The sequence below is a fragment of the Lipophrys pholis genome (assembly GCF_963383615.2).
Source record: "Lipophrys pholis genome assembly, chromosome: 8".
Classification (NCBI taxonomy): domain Eukaryota; kingdom Metazoa; phylum Chordata; class Actinopteri; order Blenniiformes; family Blenniidae; genus Lipophrys; species Lipophrys pholis.
In genome coordinates, this window is record NC_137630.1 from 4,749,227 (window position 1) to 4,773,744 (window position 24,518).

The 24,518-nt window shown below is 40.3% G+C and overlaps 1 protein-coding gene across 1 annotated transcript in view; it reads right to left on the reverse strand.

Annotated features, from left to right (window-relative positions):
* ntsr1 (neurotensin receptor 1 (high affinity)) overlaps positions 1-24,518 on the reverse strand; it is a 79,127-nt gene that overhangs the window by 20,183 nt on the left and 34,426 nt on the right. Inside the window, exon 2 of the mRNA XM_080470241.1 lies at positions 7,526-7,727. Coding sequence (XP_080326367.1) covers positions 7,526-7,727 — 202 coding nt within the window. The remainder of the gene's footprint in view (positions 1-7,525; positions 7,728-24,518) is intronic.

Sequence of the window (24,518 nt, forward strand, 5' to 3'; positions counted from 1 at the left end):
GTTCGTAATTGTCAGGTTTCTGTCCCCTGGACAGTCGGGGCTGACCTGTCGTTTAACTCATTTAGACCAGGCAGATTGTAAAAAAATCTTAAACATAATCTAAGGTTAGGGTTTAAGGACAACCTTAAAATTTGTTTTCAAAAAATATTCAATTAAATTGCTATATGCTTAGCAAATACTGCTTCCCCCACTTGAACCAGGCAGTTAAGCTTAAAAAAGTGTGGTCCATGTTCATGTTTCGTCTTTAAAAAGTGGCTAAATTAACAATTTGTCTGTTTTTGTTCATAGAGCATGTAAGTGTCACTGGAATATGCATACTTAATGAACCATTTCAGAATTTTTTAACCTTCCCCTGTTGAGTGTCAGAAATAATCACTTGATTCTATTTGGTTTTAAAGTTCTGAAGGGGTTGCTCCAAACTTGGTTTTCCAGCAGTGACATCGCTTCCATTCAGGCATATGACAGTGATGTCACTACTAGATGACTTTGGCATGACCCCTATTGAACGTTACCAAATATAGATTAAACTGATTATTTTGGCATTATTTGAGGCATATTATAAAATAGAGGAACATTGAAAAGGTGCTGAAAGGGCCATTTAATAATAACACTTTTTCAATGTGTATATCTAGTTGAATCAATGTTTATGCAATCCTATGTTCTTTCAATGTTGATCATAACATGGTTGAATCAAGGTTGATTCATATTCTAGATTCATTGAAAATTCTATATTATTTCAGTGTTGATCATAGCGAGCAACTTCAACGTTATTGGCAATGTTCTGACATCAATGTTGATCTCAATCTTCAGCCTGACCAAATCACGATGTTGATTCAATAACTTTCTGCTGTCTGGGACAGGTGTCAGAGGTCCAACAACACTGTCTTCAAACTGTATTTCCCCAAATCCAGCCTCGGTCCTGAGTTTCAGTCAGTCTAAAAGTCCATCTCTAATGAGAACAGGCTGTGTCTGTGTCTGGACAATGAGCTGTGTCACACTGGGAGGGTTTCTGCCCAACTGGGCTTCATTTGAACACGTCTGACTTTTCTCATTGCACCGCCTGTGGGGAGCCTGTTTGTGTTGCCTTTTTTCTTAGTTTGCTTAGTGCAGTTGTGTGCTTATGTGTTATTTGTTATGTATGAGTCCCTTCAGGGAAGGTTTTACATTGTTTGGGCTATCAGATCTGGCAACTCTGGATTAGATTGGATTGGATTGGATTAGATTAGCTGCTCGATGGTGCTATTAACCCAGGGTTTGTTATTGGGGTAACAGTGAACAGTCTTCACTGGCACCACAGTATCCATGTATTCAGTGAAGGTGGCCACCCTTCTGTCCTTGTCCATGTTACTGTTCTGTGTCGGTAGTATTACAGACCAGTCAGTACGTTCAGAACAGTCCCTAAATCTGTTGGTTTCCAGGGACCATTTCCACACACAGGGTTTATATGGAGGCTGAAATACAATGTGAGAAACGTCCTTCAGTACATAATACAGACCAATATCCTGACAGCAGAAGATGCAGCTTTCCAGTACCATGCGTCAATATCTACAGTGGAGTTATCGCTGTGGCTGCCTGTGGAAGAAAAGCTTTATAAGAGCAGCTTTGATTAATTTTGGCTTATTGGTGTGGTATCTGAATCAAAGGTTGATGTTGAATCTTCTAGCGATGAAACAACTGGACAAAGACAGGATCCAGTTCAAATGTGTCCCTATTCTACTCTTAGTTTGTCTCACACACGCACACACGCACACACGCACACACACACACACACACACACACACAAAGAGGAAATGTGATTAAGTTTGCAAAAGGACTGTAATGAAGACAGAGAGAGCCGGCGGATGAGGGGCTGAATGTGGAGAGGTCAATATTGGAAAGGCTGAGATGAATCTGTGAACCACTTTCAGAACTGATGAAGACCCAACGTGACACACATTTCTGGAAAGCTCCAGTGCTCCGTGACAGATTTCACAGTAAAAGAGCTTTACAGAGGACAATAGAAAACAATGGCTCACTACCCGAGTGCACCAGCCATACACTATGACCAACAGCAGCAGTTATCCATGCAACTGAGAACATTAGAACACCTGAGGCATCGGACTGCTATGGAGCAATCAGGAAACCTTCTATCAGTGCCAGTGCAGTGGACAATAATCATCAATCATTAAAATTAATTAATTTCAAAGAGTAAGATAATTTTTTGTTAACTGTTTGGATAAAACATCAATCAAGTCTGTCAGATTCCATTTGTATACAAACTCAAATTTGCCCATCAGAAGTGAAAATGAAAGAGTTCAGGACTGGGGACAATTTCCGTGAGAAAAACAATTTCGGTGAAGAATTTCTGCCTAGAGCTAAAGAGCATTTTGTGCATAATACTACACAACTTTAAAATACAAAAAAAACTAACTCTTTGATATTAAGTTAATACTCTAATTTTATTTTTAATTTATGTTTTTTTAACTGATGTAGGGAAGCAGATCACTCACTGGATTCCTTTAGAGGTAATATCAAGTAATTATAATAACAATGCATGGGTTTTATATAGCGCTTTTCTTGACACACAAAGACGCTTTACATTGCATTATTCATTCTCTCCATACTGGATGGTGGTAAACTACGTATGTAGCCACAGCTGACCTGGGGCAGACAGGCTGCCAATCTGCTCCATCGGCCCCTCCGACCACCACCAACCACTCACTCTCACACTGCATTCACTCAGGCAGTTTGGGGTTCAGTGTCTTGCCCAAGGACACTTTGGCATGTCGGCAGGCAGAGGTGGGAGTGAAACCTGCAACCTTCCGATTGGGAGACGACCCCTCTACCAACCGAGCCATGTAAACAAATCAGGCATGTCTCTTTTTTTTTAAGAGCGTTAATCAACTTAATTCACATTTTCCTGGTGACTCATGTGATAACTAATCATTTATGGACGGTTGAAGCGTGTCCGTACCTCAGCTGCAGCACCCAGTCGCCTTTTTCCTTTGTATTCATTTGTTTTATGTCTCTCTTGTAGTGTCTTTTTCTTTTAATCCTTTTTTTGACAGTCTGTTCTTTTAACTCCTGAATTCCTCTGTGCCTAAACTGTCAGTTCATTTGTACAAATGACAAATAAAAATCTTGAATGTTTTGTCAGTTCCTTGTTTTTTGGGGACTTTTAAGCAAATGTATGCTGGGACATGTATGCTATTATAAAATAAACAAGGATAACCAACTACAGATCAATATCACTGTTTAATAGAAAGTATTTAATTTGTTTATGTAGAGATGTAAAGGTGACAAACTCAGACATGTATTGTCTCACCAAGTACCACCGCAGTGTGAAATACTGAATGTGAAGTATTGTTGATATTACAGTAGAATGGGTGGGAGCGCAGCAAATGAGCTGGGATGTGATGTGGTTTCTACAGAAGTACACACAGAAGTCGCAGTGGAGATAGTCCATTATCACGGATACAAGCAGGCCAGCATGATTTCTCCTTATCTTTGCGGAACATGTAACAGTATTTGAAGTTATCAAGCTGACTGAGGCAACTGAGGCTTCTTCACGGTCCTAATAGCTTCACGCCAAACAGCAAGTGCAGTCAAACTTCATGTGGGAGCGCAATGGATTAAAAAACACCGTCGACAGCGAGCCACAATTATGATAAGCACAAGTTTCATTGCTCCAGTCCATGTTGGGAATAAGCCACTGTTATCCGATGATGAGGTTCTCTGGCAGGAAAGCGTTGGGTCAATCAAATCAGTTTTGCAGAAGCTGCGATTAATGGATGTGCTTTATCACAAACCAATCGTGTGAAGCTTGAGCATCAGCTTTCAAATCCTCAGAGGTTTAGCGGCAATAGAACATTGTTTTCTTATTGACACTCATGCAACTTCCTGTGTCTCTGCTTGTATTTACAGGACAATCTTCCATTACAGCAACTGCCATGATATCAAGTCTCTGGCAGTATGTTAAGGCATAGTACGTGTAAAGAGAGGCAACTGGTATTATTTAAACTTAAAGCCTATGGTTCATCGATTCCACTTATATAGCACATTTCCGCTGCTTGGGAACCTCTGAACACAATCACCCATTCATACACACATGGGGTTCAGTGCCTTGCTCAAGAACATGTCAACACCTCAACGGGAATTGAACCTCCAACCTTCCAATTGGGAGACCCACTGAGCCACAGCTACCAGTTGTAGAAACCACAGAACAAGCTGCAGAAGAGGACAGTTGTCACTTTCTGAGCCCAAAACATTCTAATGAAAATCCAGATGTTCTGAATAAAAGGTCAATCCAGACAAAATGAATGAATCCTTTTTTCAATATTTTATGTTTTCACTTTAAAACTAAAACCTTACATAAATTTACACTCACACTATTCAACCTGAGTAGCTTAGTTTGTGGTAATGAGAGAAAATTCATGCTGCCTCCAGGAAAACATGCAAACTTATTGAATCTGCCTGGATTCAAACCGACCATGCAACCAATTCTTCATATTTATGAATTAAGATTTCAATTAAAATGATTATATATAGAACTACAGACATCACTAATTATGTTCAAAGCCAAAAGCGGAGTTGTACCAGAAAACCTGCAGAAGTTATCTCTTCTTCTAAAAATCGTTGGAGAAGATTTCATTTTAAGCACCAAGTTGCTCGGACTAATTTGAAACAAACGTTTAGTTCAGTTGTTGGCTTAAAAATATAGAATCCTCGACTACATGTTGTAGAGATATTCATTGAGTTAAGAGAATATACAGATGCAGAAAACATGGACTTGAAATTTATACTATATGTAACAATCAATTGATTTTGAGCTTGTAAACATGTACTGCATGTTTTTTGTTTGTTTGTTTAACCATTATATTGATTTTATTATTATATTGATAGTGTAGGCTACTGAAAGTGAACCATAGATTAAAACAGACCATCTTTTATATTTTATTTTTTAAGAACGGAGCAGATACATATAAGAAATATTTTCTTCTTGCTGTGCTTTTCCAACCCTGGAGGTGTTAGTTTGAAAATGCAAAGTGCACCAATGTACAAATTCTACTTCCATTTTCATGAAAAGAACTCAATAAAGAAAGAAATCCATTTAGCCAGAAACACTTTAAAAATTCAAGAGGAAGATCAAATTGTCATTTGTGTTATTTATCGAAACATCAAAGTCACTGTCTGAACTGATGCTGCGAACAAGAGAAATGTGGGATGAAATATTATTTAAACTTAAAGCCAATGAAATATCTTCAAATGTTTCACAGAACATATCATGGCATGAAAACATAAAAGTCAAAGACCTAAGAAAGTACAACCAATCCAATTTATGTATTTTACCAGTTTGTTTTTTTTATTTCTTAAAAAGAACCAAACCCAGTAAAAACATGTAGATTAGAAACTTCCATTCATATAAAACAAAATCTCTTTCATTGATGCAATTTAGGAATGTGGCCGATCCGATCCAGTATCGGTATCGGGTTCCGATATCAACGTAATTCCCGGATCGAAAACTTCCGATCCAACCTGTGGAGATTTCTGATCCATGAAGCCTCGTCTGCTTCACTGTTACTGAAATGACTCCACAGTGTTTCCCTGCTGCTGCTCTGCTCGCTGGCTGCAAACTGTGGACTGGATTTCCTGAAGGGAGGCGGGTCTCAATGAGACCAGGAGGAATAAGTCAGGAAATCCATTCCACAGTTTGCAGCCAGCGAGCAGGCTAGGGAAGTAGCACTGTGCTACTTCCGCAGCCAGCGAGCAGGCTAGGGAAGTAGCACTGTGCTACCGCGGCATCAAAACAATGAACAGCAGCTCATCCACTATAGCAGGTGATTCACTCCACGCAAAACTCTGTGAAAATAGTCCCAATGGTTGGAGCTGCGTTCGAGCTGGAAACACTGCTGTTTGTGCTGCGTTGCTAAATAATTTCCCCAGGGATTAATAAAGTGATTCTGAGGTTTTAAAGATAGTCATGTAAAATCAACAATAATGACAATAACATTATTAAAGCAAACAGCTCCGGTATCGGAATAGTATCGGTATCGGCAGATATCCAAATTCAGGTATCAGGATCGGATCGGAAGTGAAAAAACGTGGATCGGTGCATCCCGAATGCCATTTCCTTCCAACTGCTGTTGATTTAGTTTGAGCTCTTCAGTCACGCCGGCCATGAAATACAACGATGTCTCAGAGCAGATAACACAGATGGAGCTGGAATGGAAAACTGGTAACTGACAGATTGATGGAGTGGCTACATCAAGGTATATGTCTTGAAAATGGACAGAAACCTGCATCACTAAAAGTCTTGACCGGCTTGTTTGAGGCACAACAGAGTTTGGGTTGCAGCCCTTAAATTTCCACAAATGAGTGAGACAGTCTTCTTTATGTCCCAGTTTCAACACACCAGATTTCAAATGAATCCGTAAATGAGTAGGAACCCAAAGGACAACGGCTGAAGAGAGAAATGACCCCAAGCAGTTCTTTTCAAGGTGTGGTTCAGGGTGAAGCTGCCAGAGAGACGAAGCAGCAGGAAAATCAAGTCAAGGCAACGTCTTTTGAAATAATGATTTCTTTGTCCAACCATGTTCAAGTAATGCAAAAATAGAAAGGAGAACAACCACACACACCTGCAGGCAAGTTTAGGTACAACAATTAATCTCACCGACAAGGATTTGGAGTGTGGTAGGAAACGCATGCATGCACAGGGAGGACATGTAAACTCTTCATGGAGAGGTCGACTCTGGACTTGAGCTTCACTTAAAACAAACATTTTTAGAACAAAATGTATTACAAATGCAGTAGAGACTGATTCAAATACTATAATATTCTATGATGCAACACAGAGACAATATTTAAAAACTTGGCAAATGTTTCTGAATAAAAACATCTTTTTATTGTCTATCAAGCCCAACACACATACCCAAACGCTTTAATGTGAAAACCGTCAGGAAGTCTTGGTGATAAACTGTTATTGGTTCATGCTGTGGGATTAATGTCATCCTACACTTTGAAAACACCTGATCAAAATTATCAAATGTGTCTGTAGTCCTCTTCCATCTGTTTATCTTCAATTACATTTCATCCGGTTCAGGGTTGTGGGGGCCTGAGCTAAGGATGAAGGCAGGAAACACCCTGAACAGACCATCATCATCATCATCATTATAAAGCCAAACAACCACACACACTCACATTCACACTTATAAGCAATTTAGAGTCACCAACTAATGTACAGTTGTACAGAACATAAGCACCCAGAGAAAACCAATACACACACAGGATGAACATGCACACTTTCCCAAATGGACTTCAACTTGGGATGTTCTCGCTGTGAGGCAAAAGCATCAGTCTCAACAAAACCGTAGAGAATCAAGTCAGAGAACCGTACGCACAGAATAGTGGCACCGAAGGTTTACAGCAGGAACATCAACAATTGAGAGGAAAGGACTGAGCCGCACACGGCCAGAAACTAACAATCAATCTGGAAAAACTTGGCCCCGTATGAAAACCTGCCAGCCGGTGAGGAGGGTCGTTGACTTACGAAGGACGAGCACTCCATGGCGAAGTGACTGAGCACGGTTGGACTCCACGGTGACGCTCAGCATTGTGGGATTGTCTCCAATGATGTAGATCCGGTTGTCTGGCTCGGCCTCGCGGAACATCCTCAGCAGCTGGTTGGCGATCACCCCGTTCAGCACAGAAATGGCCACCATGGGCACCACAAAGGACAGGAAGGCGTTTACCTGTCCAAAGAAGAAGGAGACGCAGACTTTATCTTTAAAAAATGGTTTGGTTGAGACCAGAGGTTTGCAGCCTTAAAGATCAAAAGAGACGGTTTTGTCACTTTCAAATTTAACTGGAGCTGCAAAACACATTTAACCTTTAAAATGAGGCAAACACGTCTCTTGATAAATATCATATATAGTTTTGATGAATGAACATATATTGCAACTTATGTTGGATCTTATGTATGAAGTTCTCATTACAATTTAGGACGGTACACATTTCATCACATTTTCAGCTGTTTTTGGACCTGATATTAAAAGTTTCAACCTTTTTTAGACAATTTTGACATTTGAGCTGTATTAACCATTTTGCCTCTTTTTTAAAAAAAAAGTTTAGTTTTGTTTTTCACAACATTTTTCATCTTTTTTTCTTTGACAAATCTAAGTTATTCATGTTATTCATGGGTTTTTAAAAATCTATTTTAGCAGTTTTCTTTACCATTTCTTGTGGTTACTATTTTCTTTTAGTTTTTTTTTTTTTTGTTAAAGCTTGTTTTAGGCAAGAGATATAAGTCCTTTTGAAAATGACTTTGTGAGCATAACTAAAACAAAAACAAGATAAAATGTTCATTTCAGTATAACATTTAGTGAAAGCTTCAGGAAGCCCTTACAAGGGACCAAAGAGCCACAGCTTGCAGACCCCTGGTTTAGACAAAGAAAATCTTTCTGCAGGCTAAAAAGTGTATACTCTACTTTCTTCATATGCTATGAGTGAAGCTGATATTTTTCAAACTCCCCTATAATTTTGCGTTTTTACCCTTGGAGGGACAATTTTCCACATTCAAGAGGCAGTTTCTGTAAAGATAGCCCACAGCCGACGGGCTCCCGCCTTCCCAAAGTGCCGGAGCAGCACTGCCCCAGACCCTGTGCCGGTGACCACAGGCTGACTTCAGACTTTGTGGTTGTTTACATCTCTGTTTTGTTCATACTCTCATACTAACAGCACTGAGTTATTGAGGTGAAATATTGGTAATACATAACATCACATGCAAAGCCTTGCTGAATTAAAGTATCTAAATTCTAAAATCATGACCAAAATGTGTGGAAAATGGTGGTTTTGGATCGATACTGCTGCTGTAATATGGTATTCTGCATTTCACTGTTGAAAATTAAACATGCTATTTCTTCTCATTTTACAACCCTTTTGGGTGTTTCTTATTGTATAATACTGTGTCAGACCATCTTGGTATAGCAGTGCTGTTCTCTGAGAATCATTTATCATTAAACGTCAACATGTGTTCTGAGAAATGACTTTAAGCTTTGTGATGATGCATTTTACAGCTACTTCCCATTTAAAAAAATTTTTTTTTTTTTGAGGCAGTAAATGTTTTATCCATTCATTAAAGTACTGTACAAGCACAAGAACTTGCAACTCAATAGAACAAAATAAAAACTTTAAAACACATTCAAAACCACTTTAGATGAGCTGAGGATCAAAACGCAGGCTGGCAGCTATTCAGAGCAACAGTACCAAAGGGGAAGACAAGCTTGAAATGAAATAAACATGAAGACTTCCAAAGACCCGGCGGCAAGAAATAGGAACAAGACGAACTGGCAGATTAATTCTCAAAACTGAGAACTTCTTGTTTTCAGGCACAATAGCGAGGTCCCCTCTACTACGTGATATCCGGTACTTTCCTGGTTAGTTATGTATGCACACGGAATAAAACTCAGTTTATCTGGAATCAAATGTATTCAAATCCATTCAGAAATGCTTCAATCACTCTCCATGTGTGCCATGAGTCATGACACATTATCTCATATACAGTGTTTTATGAGCTGGACGCCCACTAGCTTTACTGATGCACAAGACTGAAGGGTCCACGGCAACACAGCCACACACTGCCACTTCCCTCGCAGAAGCAGATCTCAGTCTTTACCAACGATGGAGAAAACGAAGAAAAGCAATTATGGGCTAAAAGCATGACTGCTTGTCTTCATGATATATTCCTAAGAAATGACTTATACTCAGGTGTGATGTAAAGTCTGGCGTTGTGGCCCTCTTTCGCTCTAAATAAATCAAAAGTAAGAGATGCCCTTTGAGGAGATCTTTGCCTCACTGTATGAAAAAATAGAATAGAAACGACTCCTAAGAAAGGCTCCTAATCCTCTTCATTCCCAGTCTAACAGCAGCTGACAGAAGGTTTGAATTAAATGTGAGGGTGAAAGTGAGAACTGGTACAGACTTAAAAACTCGGCACCTCCTTGAAAAGTGCCACTTTCCACCACCGCAGAGCAGAACACTGTGTCGCTCTGAAAACAAGATGTTCACCGGGACTCGGAGACTCTGTTCAAGTAGGAATCGTCCTCTCGAAGGAGTCGCCGTCCTCACCATGTGACACATTCAGCCTGAATCCCACAACTGTCCTGAAAGTCTTTCAGTCTTTCAGACTTTCCTCCCCACCGTCTCCTCTGCCCGCCGGGTGGAATTGTTAATATAATTGAATTGAAATTGAATAAGCCGCTTAGAATAAACCTGTTGTTGTGCATTATAACCAATCCAACACATTATGACGTGAAATGCTTCTGAATGCATGACACATGTTATACAAGTCCGCTGGACGGATGGACGTATGAATAATGTATGACCTGATTAGTGGACGGGCGACTTGATGAGTGACGTGCTATATGAATAAATGACCAACTCCTCAGATAAATGGATGAATTAATGAGTCAGTGATGGAATACTTGGATATATATATGCTCTGATAAAGGAGTAATTGGACTAGTGGATAACTGGATGACCACATGAATGCATGAATGGCCTCGTCCCTTTTTATTTTTTTTTTTAATTTCCAATGAAGTCAATGGAAACAGCCAAATGTTTTTTTCTGCAAATCTCACAAATTAAAGGAAGCGCCGCTTGAAATTCACAACATGAACGTGAAGGAGGAGGGATGAATGAAAGCATGAGGGTTAAGGAATCACGGCCACCTAACGAAGAGACGTTTAGCAGTGAAAGGAAACGTACGGTGCTTTTTGTAACCGACGTAGTGCAGCTCCCCCGGGGAGTAATTTCATTCAGCAGACTTTGTTTTTCTCTCTGTCAGTGGGAAAACAGGAGAACTTCCTGAGTTTTATTTGAAATAAATTCAAAGAAATGATATAAAGAGCTTCGACTTAGATCGTTTTGGAGAAAGTGGAGGACTCGCCCATGACAGCTTATTTAAATTTTCTAGCTGAGAGAACAGTGAAAACATGCTCTGATGCATTCGCTTGTAATTTGTGCAGATGCTGGCTTAATGACGGCTCCGCCGACAGACTTTAAATCACTTCTCTCTCCCCCACCCCCCTCCACCCTCCCACCCGCTCCCACAGACGGAGCGCTGCTGTTTTACTGTGAATGAAAAATGTTAATGGCTCTAATGAACGGAGCTGGATGACTTCTGAGGTTAACTCGGCCTCCTCGACACCGCTGACTGATTAAAGCCGAAAAGGGAAAAGCAACCTCGGAGTGGAAGTGGAAACTAAAGTCACAAGAAATAATAATAATAATGATAATTGAAAAAAAAATAATTAAAAGAATGGTTACGCTGAGAGTAATGAGGACTGAGATAAGAGGCAGGACTGACTGGAGGGAGAAGAGGAGACATGGATTGAATAAAAGCTGAAATCTTCTTTCTGAAGTGTCACTTTAATTCATACTGAAGGCTAAAACATTGCCAACACGTTGGAAACCTTGAACGCCTAGAACTTCCTTCCATGTGGTATACATGTACCGTCTAATGGGAGCTGCGTGAGGAGCTATTTTCTAATCTTTCTTCTTGTCACCTGAGATTTACAACCGAGCGTTGGCTTCTTGGAGAAGAAACTTTCCTCTGGCTGCTTCCCAGCCTGATAAGAACGACAATATAATGGAGTTTTTAAACAATTTGTCCAGTGAAACATGCAAAGTTGTTTATGTGGACATTTTTTACTGCAATTTTCTCACAGCAACTTCACCAAACGGTGGAGCTAGAATCTTTAGATGTCAAGTAAGTGAACAATAGATGAACATGGCAAAGGTCCTGATCAATATATACAGTATATGTTGGTCCCATTTTGATGTAGCTTGACCTCTGATCAGAGATGATCAGCTGCTATCATTCTTTAATTGTGGTCTTTATTTTTCTCACAATTTTGAGCTGAAAGCTAAACTGTAATCTGGTAATGAGGTTGAACGTGTATACACACATAATAACACAAAGCTCAACGTGAGATGAGACTCGAGAAAAATGATTAAAATAATTTATACAAAACTATCAAGGGGCTATGTAATCAAATATTCACATCTATCGAATTCTAATTGCATCCCAGTAGTGAGACAAGAAGCCTCGGCTTTTGGTAGATGATTTAATTAATAGATTTAAATATATTTGCACAACAAAAGCATGTGAATTATTTCTTTTGCTTCTCTAATATCAGGCTTTAGGAAAATAGATTTTCTGAGTTGTACCTCAAATTCTGACATTGTGACAGGTCGACTCATAGATTTTTATTTTTTTTAGGGTTCGGGTTGTTTAACAACTTCCTCCACCAACTGTGGGGCTCGTCGCTCCATCCGAGCTAACAACCAAAACACAGAAGTGATATCCAGCACATCATTTTCATTGAAAAGTGCATTAAAAACACATAGAAGCTTGATTTGAATACTGTTGTTTGTGTGTGACATCACTCATGTTGTAAATCTAAGTAAATCACTGGATCTCAGTTCATCAGATCCAGAGACTAGAGGAATACGTTGATACCTCGTTGCCTGCCACAGTCTATCGGACCTGACTTATCGGGATGGCCGCCATCTTGGATGAGGACTTGCTGTCGTGCATTCTGCTTAGGAAGCAGGTTTTTACAGAGTTAAAATCACATTTCAATCCATTTTCATCTGGTTTAAACTGTTACAAAGGGCTGACTAAAATTTTGTCTCAAAAGAGAAAACTAAACTACGCTTAAAGGATTGTGAGAATTATTTTCTCCCTATTCCTCTCTTCTGTTTGTGAGCCAAGTCAATCAATCAATCAATCAATCAATCAATCAATCAATCAATCAATCAATCAATCAATCAATCAATCAAGCGAAGGACGGATCATCTGGGAAACATGCATTATAATAAAACTGTAAATAAATTGGCAAGATGCCTAAAAAGTACATCCCCACGTTAATTAACAGTATGTTGACATCTTAGGAATAGTTTACGTGACGTAAACGTGTGTCTGTTTACACGACTGCAGCTTTCAGACGAAACCAAAGCCAAACTTTGTGAAAACGACTTCAACAGCACAACTTTAAAGAAACTCTCTGCTCTGAAACGCTGGTGATGCACGTATGCACTGTACAGAGTGTTTGTAATGTTCAGAACTTTGACTTTAACTGTTTTTCCTCCAATACAGTGGACATTTATTACTCCATCATCCGGATCAAATGTGGAGACACATTTCTTTACAACGATGTTTACAGCGTAATGACCTTTGCACGGATTGGTGGATGGTTTTATTATATGGTAAACACAAATGGCCCCACATGAAAACTCCATCACTCTCAGTGTTTCTGCTTGTTCCATGTGTATGTGTATGGTAGAATGTTTTTAAAATGTTGCTGTCAAAACTTTTCTGGAATTCAAAACTTAAAATTGACAGTGTTTCATCATTGTTGTATAAACCGTGAAATTAGTTTAGTATAAGCATATATTAACCCAGTTGTTGCTAATCAGTGTTTGTTTTTAATCAAACCCAGTAGAGAAAGACTGAATTTAGTTGAAACCATGACTGCAATAGAATTCGGGTAAAAATTGCTAAAATGTTTGATAACAATCATAAATGAATCTAATTTTGCATTAAACATGAAGGCACCATTGACTGATACATCATCTGGGAACCGTGAAGGTCTGGATTGGTAAACAATGCGTTTTATTGTGGGATTTCCTCTTTACGAGCTTCAGCAGACCTTCGTGACGCCTCGTTCATTTAATACAAGTGTGCTGGGGAACTGTGACTGTCGATCAAATCCAAACTGAAAGTGAACACGGTGAAGGCGCCTCCTCATTCTCTCAGGGAGCTTGTTCCGCTCCGTACTGTTGGAACATTACTGAATAGATCAACTTGGATGCTTCCTAAATCTTTGGAAGCAACAGAAACCTGATATCGAGTTATCCAACATGTGGAACTGAAGCAATTTAAACACACATATATTGAGCTTATGCAACATCTGTCTGTGATGGATTAGTGACACTGCGAGGTCCAAGCCCACTTTCCCTCTCCACTGTGAGGTTCAGTTTTTCAATTAGCTTCAACTGCTGTAAACGTTGCAAAAGCAAATTGTTTATTTCACACTCTTCCACAATTTGAATATTGTTGAACGCTGTGGACGGGCAGATAGCAGCAGCAGCAGCAGCCCGGGGAGCCACGCTTCAACGGCAGACTGCTTGTCACACACATTACTCAACTCTCTATACCACCTAGGCAAAAGTCTGCTGGGTCTCAGGACACATGCAAACTTAGGGCTTGTGGAAAAGATGTACGTAAAACACACGCACGCACGCACGCACGCACGCACGCACGCACGCAAGCACGCACGCACGCACGCACGCACGCACGCACGCACGCACACACGTATCGAGTTTGCAAAGTCTCCTCTTGGTAAAATAACCAGGATTAAATCCAAATAAAGAAAATTCTCAGTGGAAAAATAGAGAGTTTCACTCATATACTTTCCCTGACTGCTGCTTTACCTGCAGCTTTGAGACAAGCACACAAACTACTGAGAAGGTACGATGAAAGACCTGACAGAGCTAAACCTGCCAGAACTGGCTGGAGAAGGTGAATCAGCTGGAGTGACTATCAAACTGGCTCAAGATGAAACGGCAAAAACAGTCACAGCCACAAAAAACCTCCAGAATCTCTAGGGATGGGTACTGAACTCGGTACTGAGGTACCGAATTCCACCTGTACTAGGGAGCATCGATTCACGTAAAATCAAACGGTACCATGTTTCCGTACCAAAAGAGCCTTGTGACTGTGAGGGAGTTGAAGAGTCGGCGGTTTTCTGAGCCGGACTTGAACTCAGCATGGCACACGAGCGTAGTGACGTCAGTCGCTGCGGGTTCAGACAGCGGAGGCTGCGGAGCAGCACGGCTGACAGAAAGCGCTTAAAAGCACGGCTTCACTTTTCACTATGCAGATTACGTTGGCTGCGATATTTGTAAGGCGGAAGCACGAGGCCAGCGGCGGGAATACGTCTAATCTGAGGAAGCTGCTGGGTAATAAGCACAAGATTCTTCTCAAGGCTGAAGAGCGCACGGTTGTCGGCAGCCTCAGATCTGCCATCACGATGTTTCCAGAGGGGAAAGGAAAGGAATAGGAGTACGAGCGTTTTAACTTTTGTTACAATAAGAACATTTGGATGTTGTTTTAAAATATTTGTTAAAAGTTTATCTGTTGAGACATAAATGTTAAATTGAAAAATACTGAGATTTTATTATTAAACAAATTAACATTTATTCCCACATAAACACACAAAAATACCTCAAATTGGTACCATTGAGTACCAGGTATCTGGACCGCAGCAGTTCAAACATGAAAGGTACCAGTCCCTAATAATCAATAAAGATAATACAAACTTGAATAGAATAAAGTAAATGGTAGCCAAAATGCTGAGACAGCGAAAACCACTGAAAATGTGAAAAGAGGGGAATAAAACAATAAAAGAAAAGCTAAACTGGCTAAAAATGTCTGTGAAAATTCAGAAGTAACATGAGAAAGACGCTAACAATCTGTGTTTTCCTCATTTTATAGGTTAATCATGTTCAGATACATTTTATCTAGGTAAAGATGGACAAAACGTCTCTACTGGTCAGAACGGTTGTTGATTCCTGAAAAAGTGGATCTGCAAATGTTCTGTTGTTTCCTCTTTCTACCCACAAACCCCCAGGATGTCTCTGACTCCGAGGAAGCTGCTCTGTCTCTCTGTAAACTTGATAAATACCGTAGTCCGTACTTCATCGTAGAGAAACTGAGGACTGGATCTGGGTTTGGCCTCTCTGGCATCAGCGAGGAAGCAGTGGATTCCTCCAGTCAGCTTTTCGCACTGTGGGCGGACTGAAGCCTGTTTCAGGGTTTCATGACCCTCCAGAGTTCAGGTTGTGGACGAGAAAAGCCCATCAAATGTAAAACAGCTGCTCAGTATGCTGGAGTGAGTTTCCGTGGCTCGGAGAAGCTTCTCCTTTCTCCAATCAACTCATCACTGCTCGGCAACGGCGGAACATTTCACATACAGCTGGGATTGGCGGAGGGCAGATTGACAGGTTGAATGTTGTTAGTGTGGCACCGCCTCACGGCTTATCTGAGCCTTCATTACTATGATATACCCAGATACGGCACGCGACTGATGATAAAGTGCATGAAAACCTTATATGTGGACAAAAGACGCTGAATCACAGCCAAACTTTGAATAAGCGTTTTGATGTAAACGTGTCACACTAATCAATTTGGATTATTTAATTAATTCAGTATTTCTTTCATGTGAGAAGCTCTAAACTGAAGCATCACCACATTTTCATGTGTAATGACACCAACTGTGACTCGACAGCAACATTATCCAACTGTACACACTCAGAAAAATCCACTCAGCAGCTTTTCAGTTTACATATCAGAAATGTGTTTGATTAACATGAGCATACTGAGTTTCTTGTTGTTAAATGGTTCATTCTAATACATGTTGTTCAGATTATATGAATAAATGGGATTCAATCTACTTAATATGAATAGATGGATACGTGTGACATGATTAAATTGTGGAAATGACTGAGAATAATTTTTTTCAGTATACGTGGAATTGCCAGCAGCCACGTCTCAATGAGTTATCAAGAGAAGATTCAGTATCTGACCGGTTCATTTGCATAAAAAGGAACCGGTCAAAATTATAAATCAGTTCATAAACTATTTCAGGTGTTTTCCAAACAAGGAACAAAGGAGGAGAGTTGATGTCTATTCCTCTGTCTTGTTTTACTCGTAAACTGTCATGACGATCTTCTCATTGTGTTTCCTGACTGAAAGAGTTTCAAGCACTCAGAATAATTTGCCTGCAAGTTTTGCACAAAACCTGATTTCCTCTTTCTGACGCTTCCTCGGTTTCTTTCTCCAAAGTACCAATCTTGTCACCTTATTGTGCAGAATCTGTGTTGCTCCTAACAGGCAGACCTCCGGAATAGTTCCTCCGTCACCCCAACGCTTCACCTTGACGAACAGAAATGGACAAAGACTGAAAGACTTTCAGGACAGTTGTGGGATTCAGGCTGAATGTGTCACATGGTGTGGACGGCGACTCCTTCGAGAGGACGATTCCTACTTGAACAGAGTCTCCGAGTCCCGGTGAACATCTTGTTTTCAGAGCGACACAGTGTTCTGCTCTGCGGTGGTGGAAAGTGGCACTTTTCAAGGAGGTGCCAAGTTTTTAAGTCTGTACCAGTTCTCACTTTCACCCTCACATTTAATTCAAACCTTCTGTGGGCTGCTGTTAGACTGGGAATGAAGAGGATTAGGAGCCTTTCTTAGGAGTCGTTTCTATTCTGAATAGAAACGACCATCACTCTTTGATTAGTTAAGACTTTATAAAAACAAAAACACTTGACGATGTTCAAATTTTACTTATATGGAATTACTTTTTCTGATCCATTATGATGTTTCACTTCATACTTCTTTTTTAAAATTGAAAGTTTTTGAAGTTTTGCACAATTTCATTCAATTCATTTCTAAAATACAATACAGTCATTTGAAGACACTTTTATAGAGGAAAAGCGAACAATTCGACATGAGAAATCAGAGGAGATGTGGAAAGGAAAAATTAATTTTTAACAGGAAGAAATCTGCAGAACCAGACTCTGCTGTGGAGACTTTCAGTTGTTATCATTGTTTCATTGTCTATCATTGTCTATCTATCTATCTATCTATCTGTCTATCTATCTATCTATCTCAGATAGATATATAGATAGATAGATAGATAGATAGATCGATAGATAGATAGATAGATAGATAGATAGATAACTTTATTGTCATTCTAACAGTTACATCAGAGATGCACTGCAGAATGAAATTTCTATCTGTGGTGAAAATTTCGACAAAATCCACGCATTAGTTTTGACGTAATCCTGCAAACAAACATACAGACAGACAAACAAATATACGCCAATGATTTTATTATCGTTCCTTGGCAGACGTAATAAACAAATTCAGGTCCTGCTGACACAGCAATGTGAATATGTTAAACTTTTGTTGTGTTTTGGGAGTCAAATACATGATCTCAGCCACTGAAATCACCACTTTTTGAAAACGGGTCCCAAGGTAGAACTTTTCGAAAAATGCTTTGTCGACGGCAAAAAAGCTGCTGCTGCACTAGATGGTAAGTAGTAAGTAGTTGTTCTGCACATGCAGGGACTCGGTGGTTTTATTGTTGACAGTCACCGTAACAACAATCTAACTTGGTCGTCTGTACACTGGAATGTCCGTGTACAACCATTGTTAATGTTTAAAGCATATTGTGTTCAGGGAGTATATGTGTAGTTACATTACAGAAGCAAAGAAAAGCCACTAGGGCAGGGGACTGCAACCTCATGACCAAAAGAGCCATGTTCCACCAAATCAAATATAGTTTGTTGTACACAGTAGTTTTTAAAGACGTGCAAGAACTGTATCCTATGTTACACTTATGAAGTTTCAATTACAGTTTAGGATAGTAAACCATTCATGACATTTTCAGCTGTTTTTATCCTTGATTTTAGTGGTTTCATCCTTCTTTTAGAGCATTTTTCAGACATTTTGGACATTTTAGAATAGAATTGAATAGAATAAAATAAAAATACTTTATTAATCCTAAGGGAATTGCGAGGGAAATTCCTTTAAGCAATGCTCCACACAGAGAAAAATTGTAAGAAAGTTGAATATCAAGTCAACATAATAAAAATGAAATGAGTCATTTTAAATAGTAAAATGTACAAAGCTGAGCAGTCACTAATATAAGCGCAGAACAAAACAAAACACAGCAAACATTATTTACAGGGGGGTGTTTTCGTTATTTGGCTTCAGAAAAGAAGGACATTTTAGCCATTTTAACATCTCTTTAATAAACAGTTTTACTTGTTTTTTTTTCCATTTAAAGCTTTTTTTTTTCCCTTATAGAAATTCTAGTAATTTTAGCATTTTTTCCCATTTTAGTTATTCTACCTTCTTTTAAAGCCTTTTAATTCAAGAGATAAAAGTCATTTTGAAAAGGACTCTGGTGTGTAAATAATATAAAGATAATGTAAAATGTTTATATAATTTAGTAAAGCTTCAGGGAGCCACTACAAAAGGGCGGAAAAACCTCATGTGGCTCCACAGCCGCAGGTTGCAGACTCCTGCACGGGGGATGACAGCAAGATTTTACTCTTCCTCTTTATCATGAGTTGTCCAGCATTTTTGGAAAGCATTGTAAAGTAAAAAGCTGTTGAATATATCACAAGCATGAAAATGGCTCTGTGGAAGAGATTTAAGTGGAACACTGATGCATGACCGCAGCTTGACAGAAGACTTATCTGATCGGTTTGTTGTGCCAACTTGTAGAATTGCTGTACCTGTGTGCAGCTCTTCTGAAAAATATTTTACTAAAGAACGTGAATGTGAGGCATCACCACAACAGAAAACACAAAAAGTCAATTTAGTTGTTTGTGAAAATTGACTATAGCTTGAATGAGCATGTGAATCAACAAAAGAAATGCTGAAGAAAGAGCGTTGCAGGGTTCTACCTCAGACTGTCCCAACATGAACACAATGGCTTAGTGGGAGATCTGTTGTGCTTTTATGGAGCTGCTCTCCCAAACATATTCACTAAAAGCTGCAAAAAAGTAAATTTTTTTTACTCATATTTGTTGTCTTTGTCACACAAAAAAAACAACAATTTGATTGACAGGCGTTTAACAAAGCCTCTTCTCTGTGAGGAATGCAGGAGCTATTTCATCTGCACTTTAATGCTTTGAATCCTCAGAAGACGGTTTAAACCAGGGGTCTCAAACTGAAATTGCCTTGGGGCCGCTGCAGGTATTGTCATCTCATCAGAGGGCCACTCCACTTCACCATTCAAATAGGACAAGAAAGCGCAACGTATCAGGAATTTTACTTCTTTTTCAATCCTAAACAACATAACACACCGAACTGAAAAATACAATTATGTCACTTTTTAACAGTTAAAGAAAAATTCAACACAGCGAAATGACTGACTTCCTCTTACGTTTAATTATTATCTTGTGTACCTTACTGAAACCGTACGATCAAACAATCAATGCAACTTTTGAACACATTTGTACCTCTGTTCACTTTCTTGCCAGACACAGATGAGGCACATACAACATAACACACTCAACTGCAAAATACAGTCATATAACTTTTTAACAGTTTTAATGATTTTCAGTTACTTTGAATAATCTTGCATACCGTAACCTTGCAATCAACAATCCAAGTAATGCAATCCTTGTTCTTGACGCATTTGTACCTGTTCTATTTCTTGCCAGACACTATTTCACGCTTCTGCTCACACAGATGAGCTACATTTGGCCTGATGGACGTCAGTTGAAAACCTGAGTACAACTTCAAGATGTGCATCACTAAGCCTGGACCCGTACTTGCACATATTAAAGTTCATTGCAGAGAACAGTTTCTCACACAGATATGTGCTCCCAAAAAGACAGTCTACATTACTGAAAACTTTGGACAGCTCTGGGAAGGATGAAGCTAATTCTCTCAGACATTCTTCAGTCCTGTCTGCTTTTCCATGTGCTTCTCTGAATTTACTTCTCAGTTCACTGTTGCACTGGAAGTCAATCAGTTCCATTTGCAACACACTGGGCACCCTCTCCACATCAGCTGAGAAGGGGTCTGCAAACAACTGGGAAGTGTCACAATGTGCCTTAAAGTCAGCAAAACGCAGGTCAAATCCCTGCAGTATCCTTTCAATAGCAGAAGCATATTCATCACCACTGAATGCTGCACCCTCCTCCACACAAGATCTGCATGTATTGAGATGACGGAGGATTTTTGCAGGAAGCTGAGTTTTCCACAGTTTCAGTTTTTACACTGTCGTAAGCTGCTGTGATGAGCTGACCAGGACCCTGCAGCTTCAGGTTAAGGATGTTCATCTCGCATGTGATGTCCACTACGAATGCAAGGTCCATGACCCATTTTGGATCCTCTAATTCAGGGACATTCATCCTGCCATCCTCCATGAATCTCTTCACCTCGGAACTTAACTCAAAAAATCTTCCTCTGCTCAGCCAGCGCACCTCAGTAAAATACAGCACATCACCATATGCTGATTCAATTTCCTAAAAAAAGTCTGAAACTGGCGGTGCTGTAAACTCCTGGACCTGATATAATTTATACATTTCAGGACAGCGGACATCACATCTTCATATTTGAGGCATTTGCTGCACAGTGTTTGTTGGTGAATGATGGAGTGCAGAACAATTGCTGGATCGGACGTTTTCTCCACCAACTTTGTCTGCACCGGCGCTACCAGCCCGTCATGGAGGGCACGCCATCAGTGGTAATGCCGACCAGTGGTGTCCATGGCAACCCAGTGTGCTCAGTCGCGTCACACAGTTGCTGAAAGATGTCCTTGACTGCAGTGCGTCCGCGCCTTGGAGACACACTTAGCAACTCCTCTGTCACTTCATTAATTCCTCTGATGAAAATGGCGAGCTGAGCAGTGTCGGTTTTATCGTTGCTTTCATCCAGTACGCAGTGAAAACGCTGGCTTTGGTGCGTAACTGCTCATAAATGTCACTTGACATCTCGTTAATCCGCTCTGCAGCGGTGTTTGCCGACAGAGAAACGTTGTGAAATAAGCTTGTCTTCTCTGGGCACAGGATGTTAGCAGCTTGTAACATGCCTTCTTTCAGAAGCTGTCCCTCCGTGAATGACCTTCCTGCTTTGGCAATGAACTCACTCACCACATAACTGGCTTCAACAGTGGCACTGGCTTCTGTCTTGGTTTTATGAAAAAGATTTGGCTGGGATGTTAACCATCTCTATCGCTGCGCAGCTCGTTGTTTCCTCTCATCTCCCTGGTGCTCCTCACACTGTTCTCTGTGTCTCGCCGAGTAGTGGCGCCTCAGATTGTACTCCTTGAGAATAGCGACTATTTCTTTGCAGATCAGGCAGGTAGCATTTCCAGCAAACTCCACGAAGCAATACTGTAATATCCATCTGTCTTGAAACTGTCTGTGTTCGTCATCTTAGAACAAGACATCTTTGCAGTTAGCAGATTCAAATCATGTTCGCTTCTTCAACAACTCCCACTAAACCAACTGAAGATATCTTTGACCCCACGGAAATATTATATTTTATTTTATTTTCATTTTTTCCAATTATATACAAAGAGTGTAATTTAAATTGGTATGGAACAACTACAACTGAAAGCAGAACAGGAGCTGGAACCAAGTTTCTGTCTGCACCTTTTATATTTTTCCACTGCATGGCCCCATGAAGTCTCTTTCCAATGATCTTCCCACAGATGGGAACTTCCGGGGCGCTCCTCAGCGTGCAACTCCAGTGGTTTACCGGTTACGTCTGTCGTCTTTAACTGTTCGTTGTCCCAAAGTGTGAAGGAATATCTGTCAAGGAAACCGCACATCAACTATGGGAACGATTTGGAACTTTATTACACTTTTTTATGTAATCTTTATCGGAATCAGCGCATATGGACAACAACTGCATCATGGCATCATCCTCGGGAGAATTTCCTGAAGTCGGGAATTGTTGCCCTCCCGACAATCATCCGCCCAGGGCATGGTGAGAGGGACCATTCCGATGGAACTTTGCAGAACAAAAAAGAAGACAAGTTGTCGGAAAAGAGGACGACGCGGTGGAGTGCGCCGTAAGCTCAGGAAAATGAGCCTCGACGACCGCCGCAAACTTCCTCCGCTGCCAACAGTCCTTCTCTCCAACCTGCAGTCCATCCGAAACAAGCTGGACGAGGTGGAGTCCTGGGCGAAGCTCACATCAGAGGGAAAGGAAACGTGTCTCCTTACCGTCACTGAAACGTGGCTCAGTGAATCCAACCGAGATGAGGTGCTGTCATTGAGCAGGTTTGAAAAACAAGCGCCGCAGTGGGTGGGTGGTTGGGTGCTTCTATGTTAGTTTTAATACCGTCACCATACGAGAAAGCATCTGCACCCCCGACATTCAGCTGCTGACCATCTCCCTCCGTCCTAATTATCTACCACGAGAGTTTCAGCAGTTATGCTTCACTCTTGTTTACATTCATCCACGCGCCAATGTCGATCGAAATTGGAGTCGATCTGCCCGGATGCTCCCAATTCTATTCTCTGTGATTATAATCACTGCCAACTACAAAAGACTTTAAAGACTTATGAACAATGTGTGACTTGTGCCACCACACTGAAGAACTCCACGATCGATCTGTGCTATGGTTCTGTGGGAGGTGCTTATAAATCTCTTCCGATGCCTTCCTTCGGTGCATCTTACCACAACAGTGTTTTTCTTGTGCCCGTGTATAAACCCACGTTCAAACGCATAAAGCCAGAGGAGAGAACCGTGAAGTGCTGGTCCGAGGACATTATCCAAACCCTCCAGGGCTGCTTACAGACTGGGAATGTTTTTATGATACGGCTGCAGACAAATGAACTGACTGACACAATTTCATCATAAATCACAATCTGTGTAGATTCCACTATTATGTCCCAAACAAGAAGGTGGTTAAGTTTCCCAGTAATAAGCCTTGGGTAACAAAGGAACTTAAATCAATCATTAACAAAAAGAAATGGACCTACTTTATAGGAGATCCTCAGGTGATGAAAAATGCATCGAGAGAAGCGTGAAATGAAGTAAGGAAGGGTAAAGCAAAATACAGAGATAAGATAGAAATGCAGTACAGCATTGGCAACCTTCAAGCGGCCTGGCAAGGCATTAAAAATATGGCATCTATTTGTAAGGGTCTGTGTCTTTGTGTGTGTTCGTCAAAGCCGCGTCTCGTACTTTGTGTTCACTTCCTGTTTCTTTGTGTAATCATCCTGTCTGTCTCTTGCCCTTCCTATGTCCTCCTCCAGTGTGTGTGTAATCAGTCTGATTGGTCTCACCCTCTCCTCATGTATTTAAACCTGCTCCTTCATGTCTCTGTGCTCCATCGTCATTGTTATTTCGACTTCGTGACCCCAGCCTCTTCCTCGTGTTTTCCCTTGTGGACCTCTTTGTGTTTTGGATTTCGCCATGTACCGACCCCTGCCTGGACTTTGACTGCCTCCTTGAACGCCGAACGTAAACTTGTCTGCCCTGATTGGTTAATCAAACCTGCAAACACCAGTTCGCTGTGCGAGTCTGCTTTTGGGTTCTCCTCAGACCCTGACACTATTAACCAATGGCAATTAATTGTAACTCTACCACTATTGATGGAGTTTTGGAATGTATAACTGTAGAAATTGAAATAAAAAAATCCCAAAAGATAAATGTTAGTTGTGTTTATAGAACGCCTGGATCGTGTGTGTGTGTGTGTGTGTGTGTGTGTGTGTGTGTGATGATTTTAATATTAATCTTCTGAACCCCCTGGACAATACAAAAACAACAGATTTTATAACCAGAATGTACAGTAATAATTTCTTCCCTCTCATCACAAAACCAACCAGAATAACAACAGACTCTGCCACATTAATAGATAACATTAACAATACAATAAAAAAAAACAATAACAATAACATTTTCACAATTCAGCTGGAGAATCAAACAGCAGCTGGAT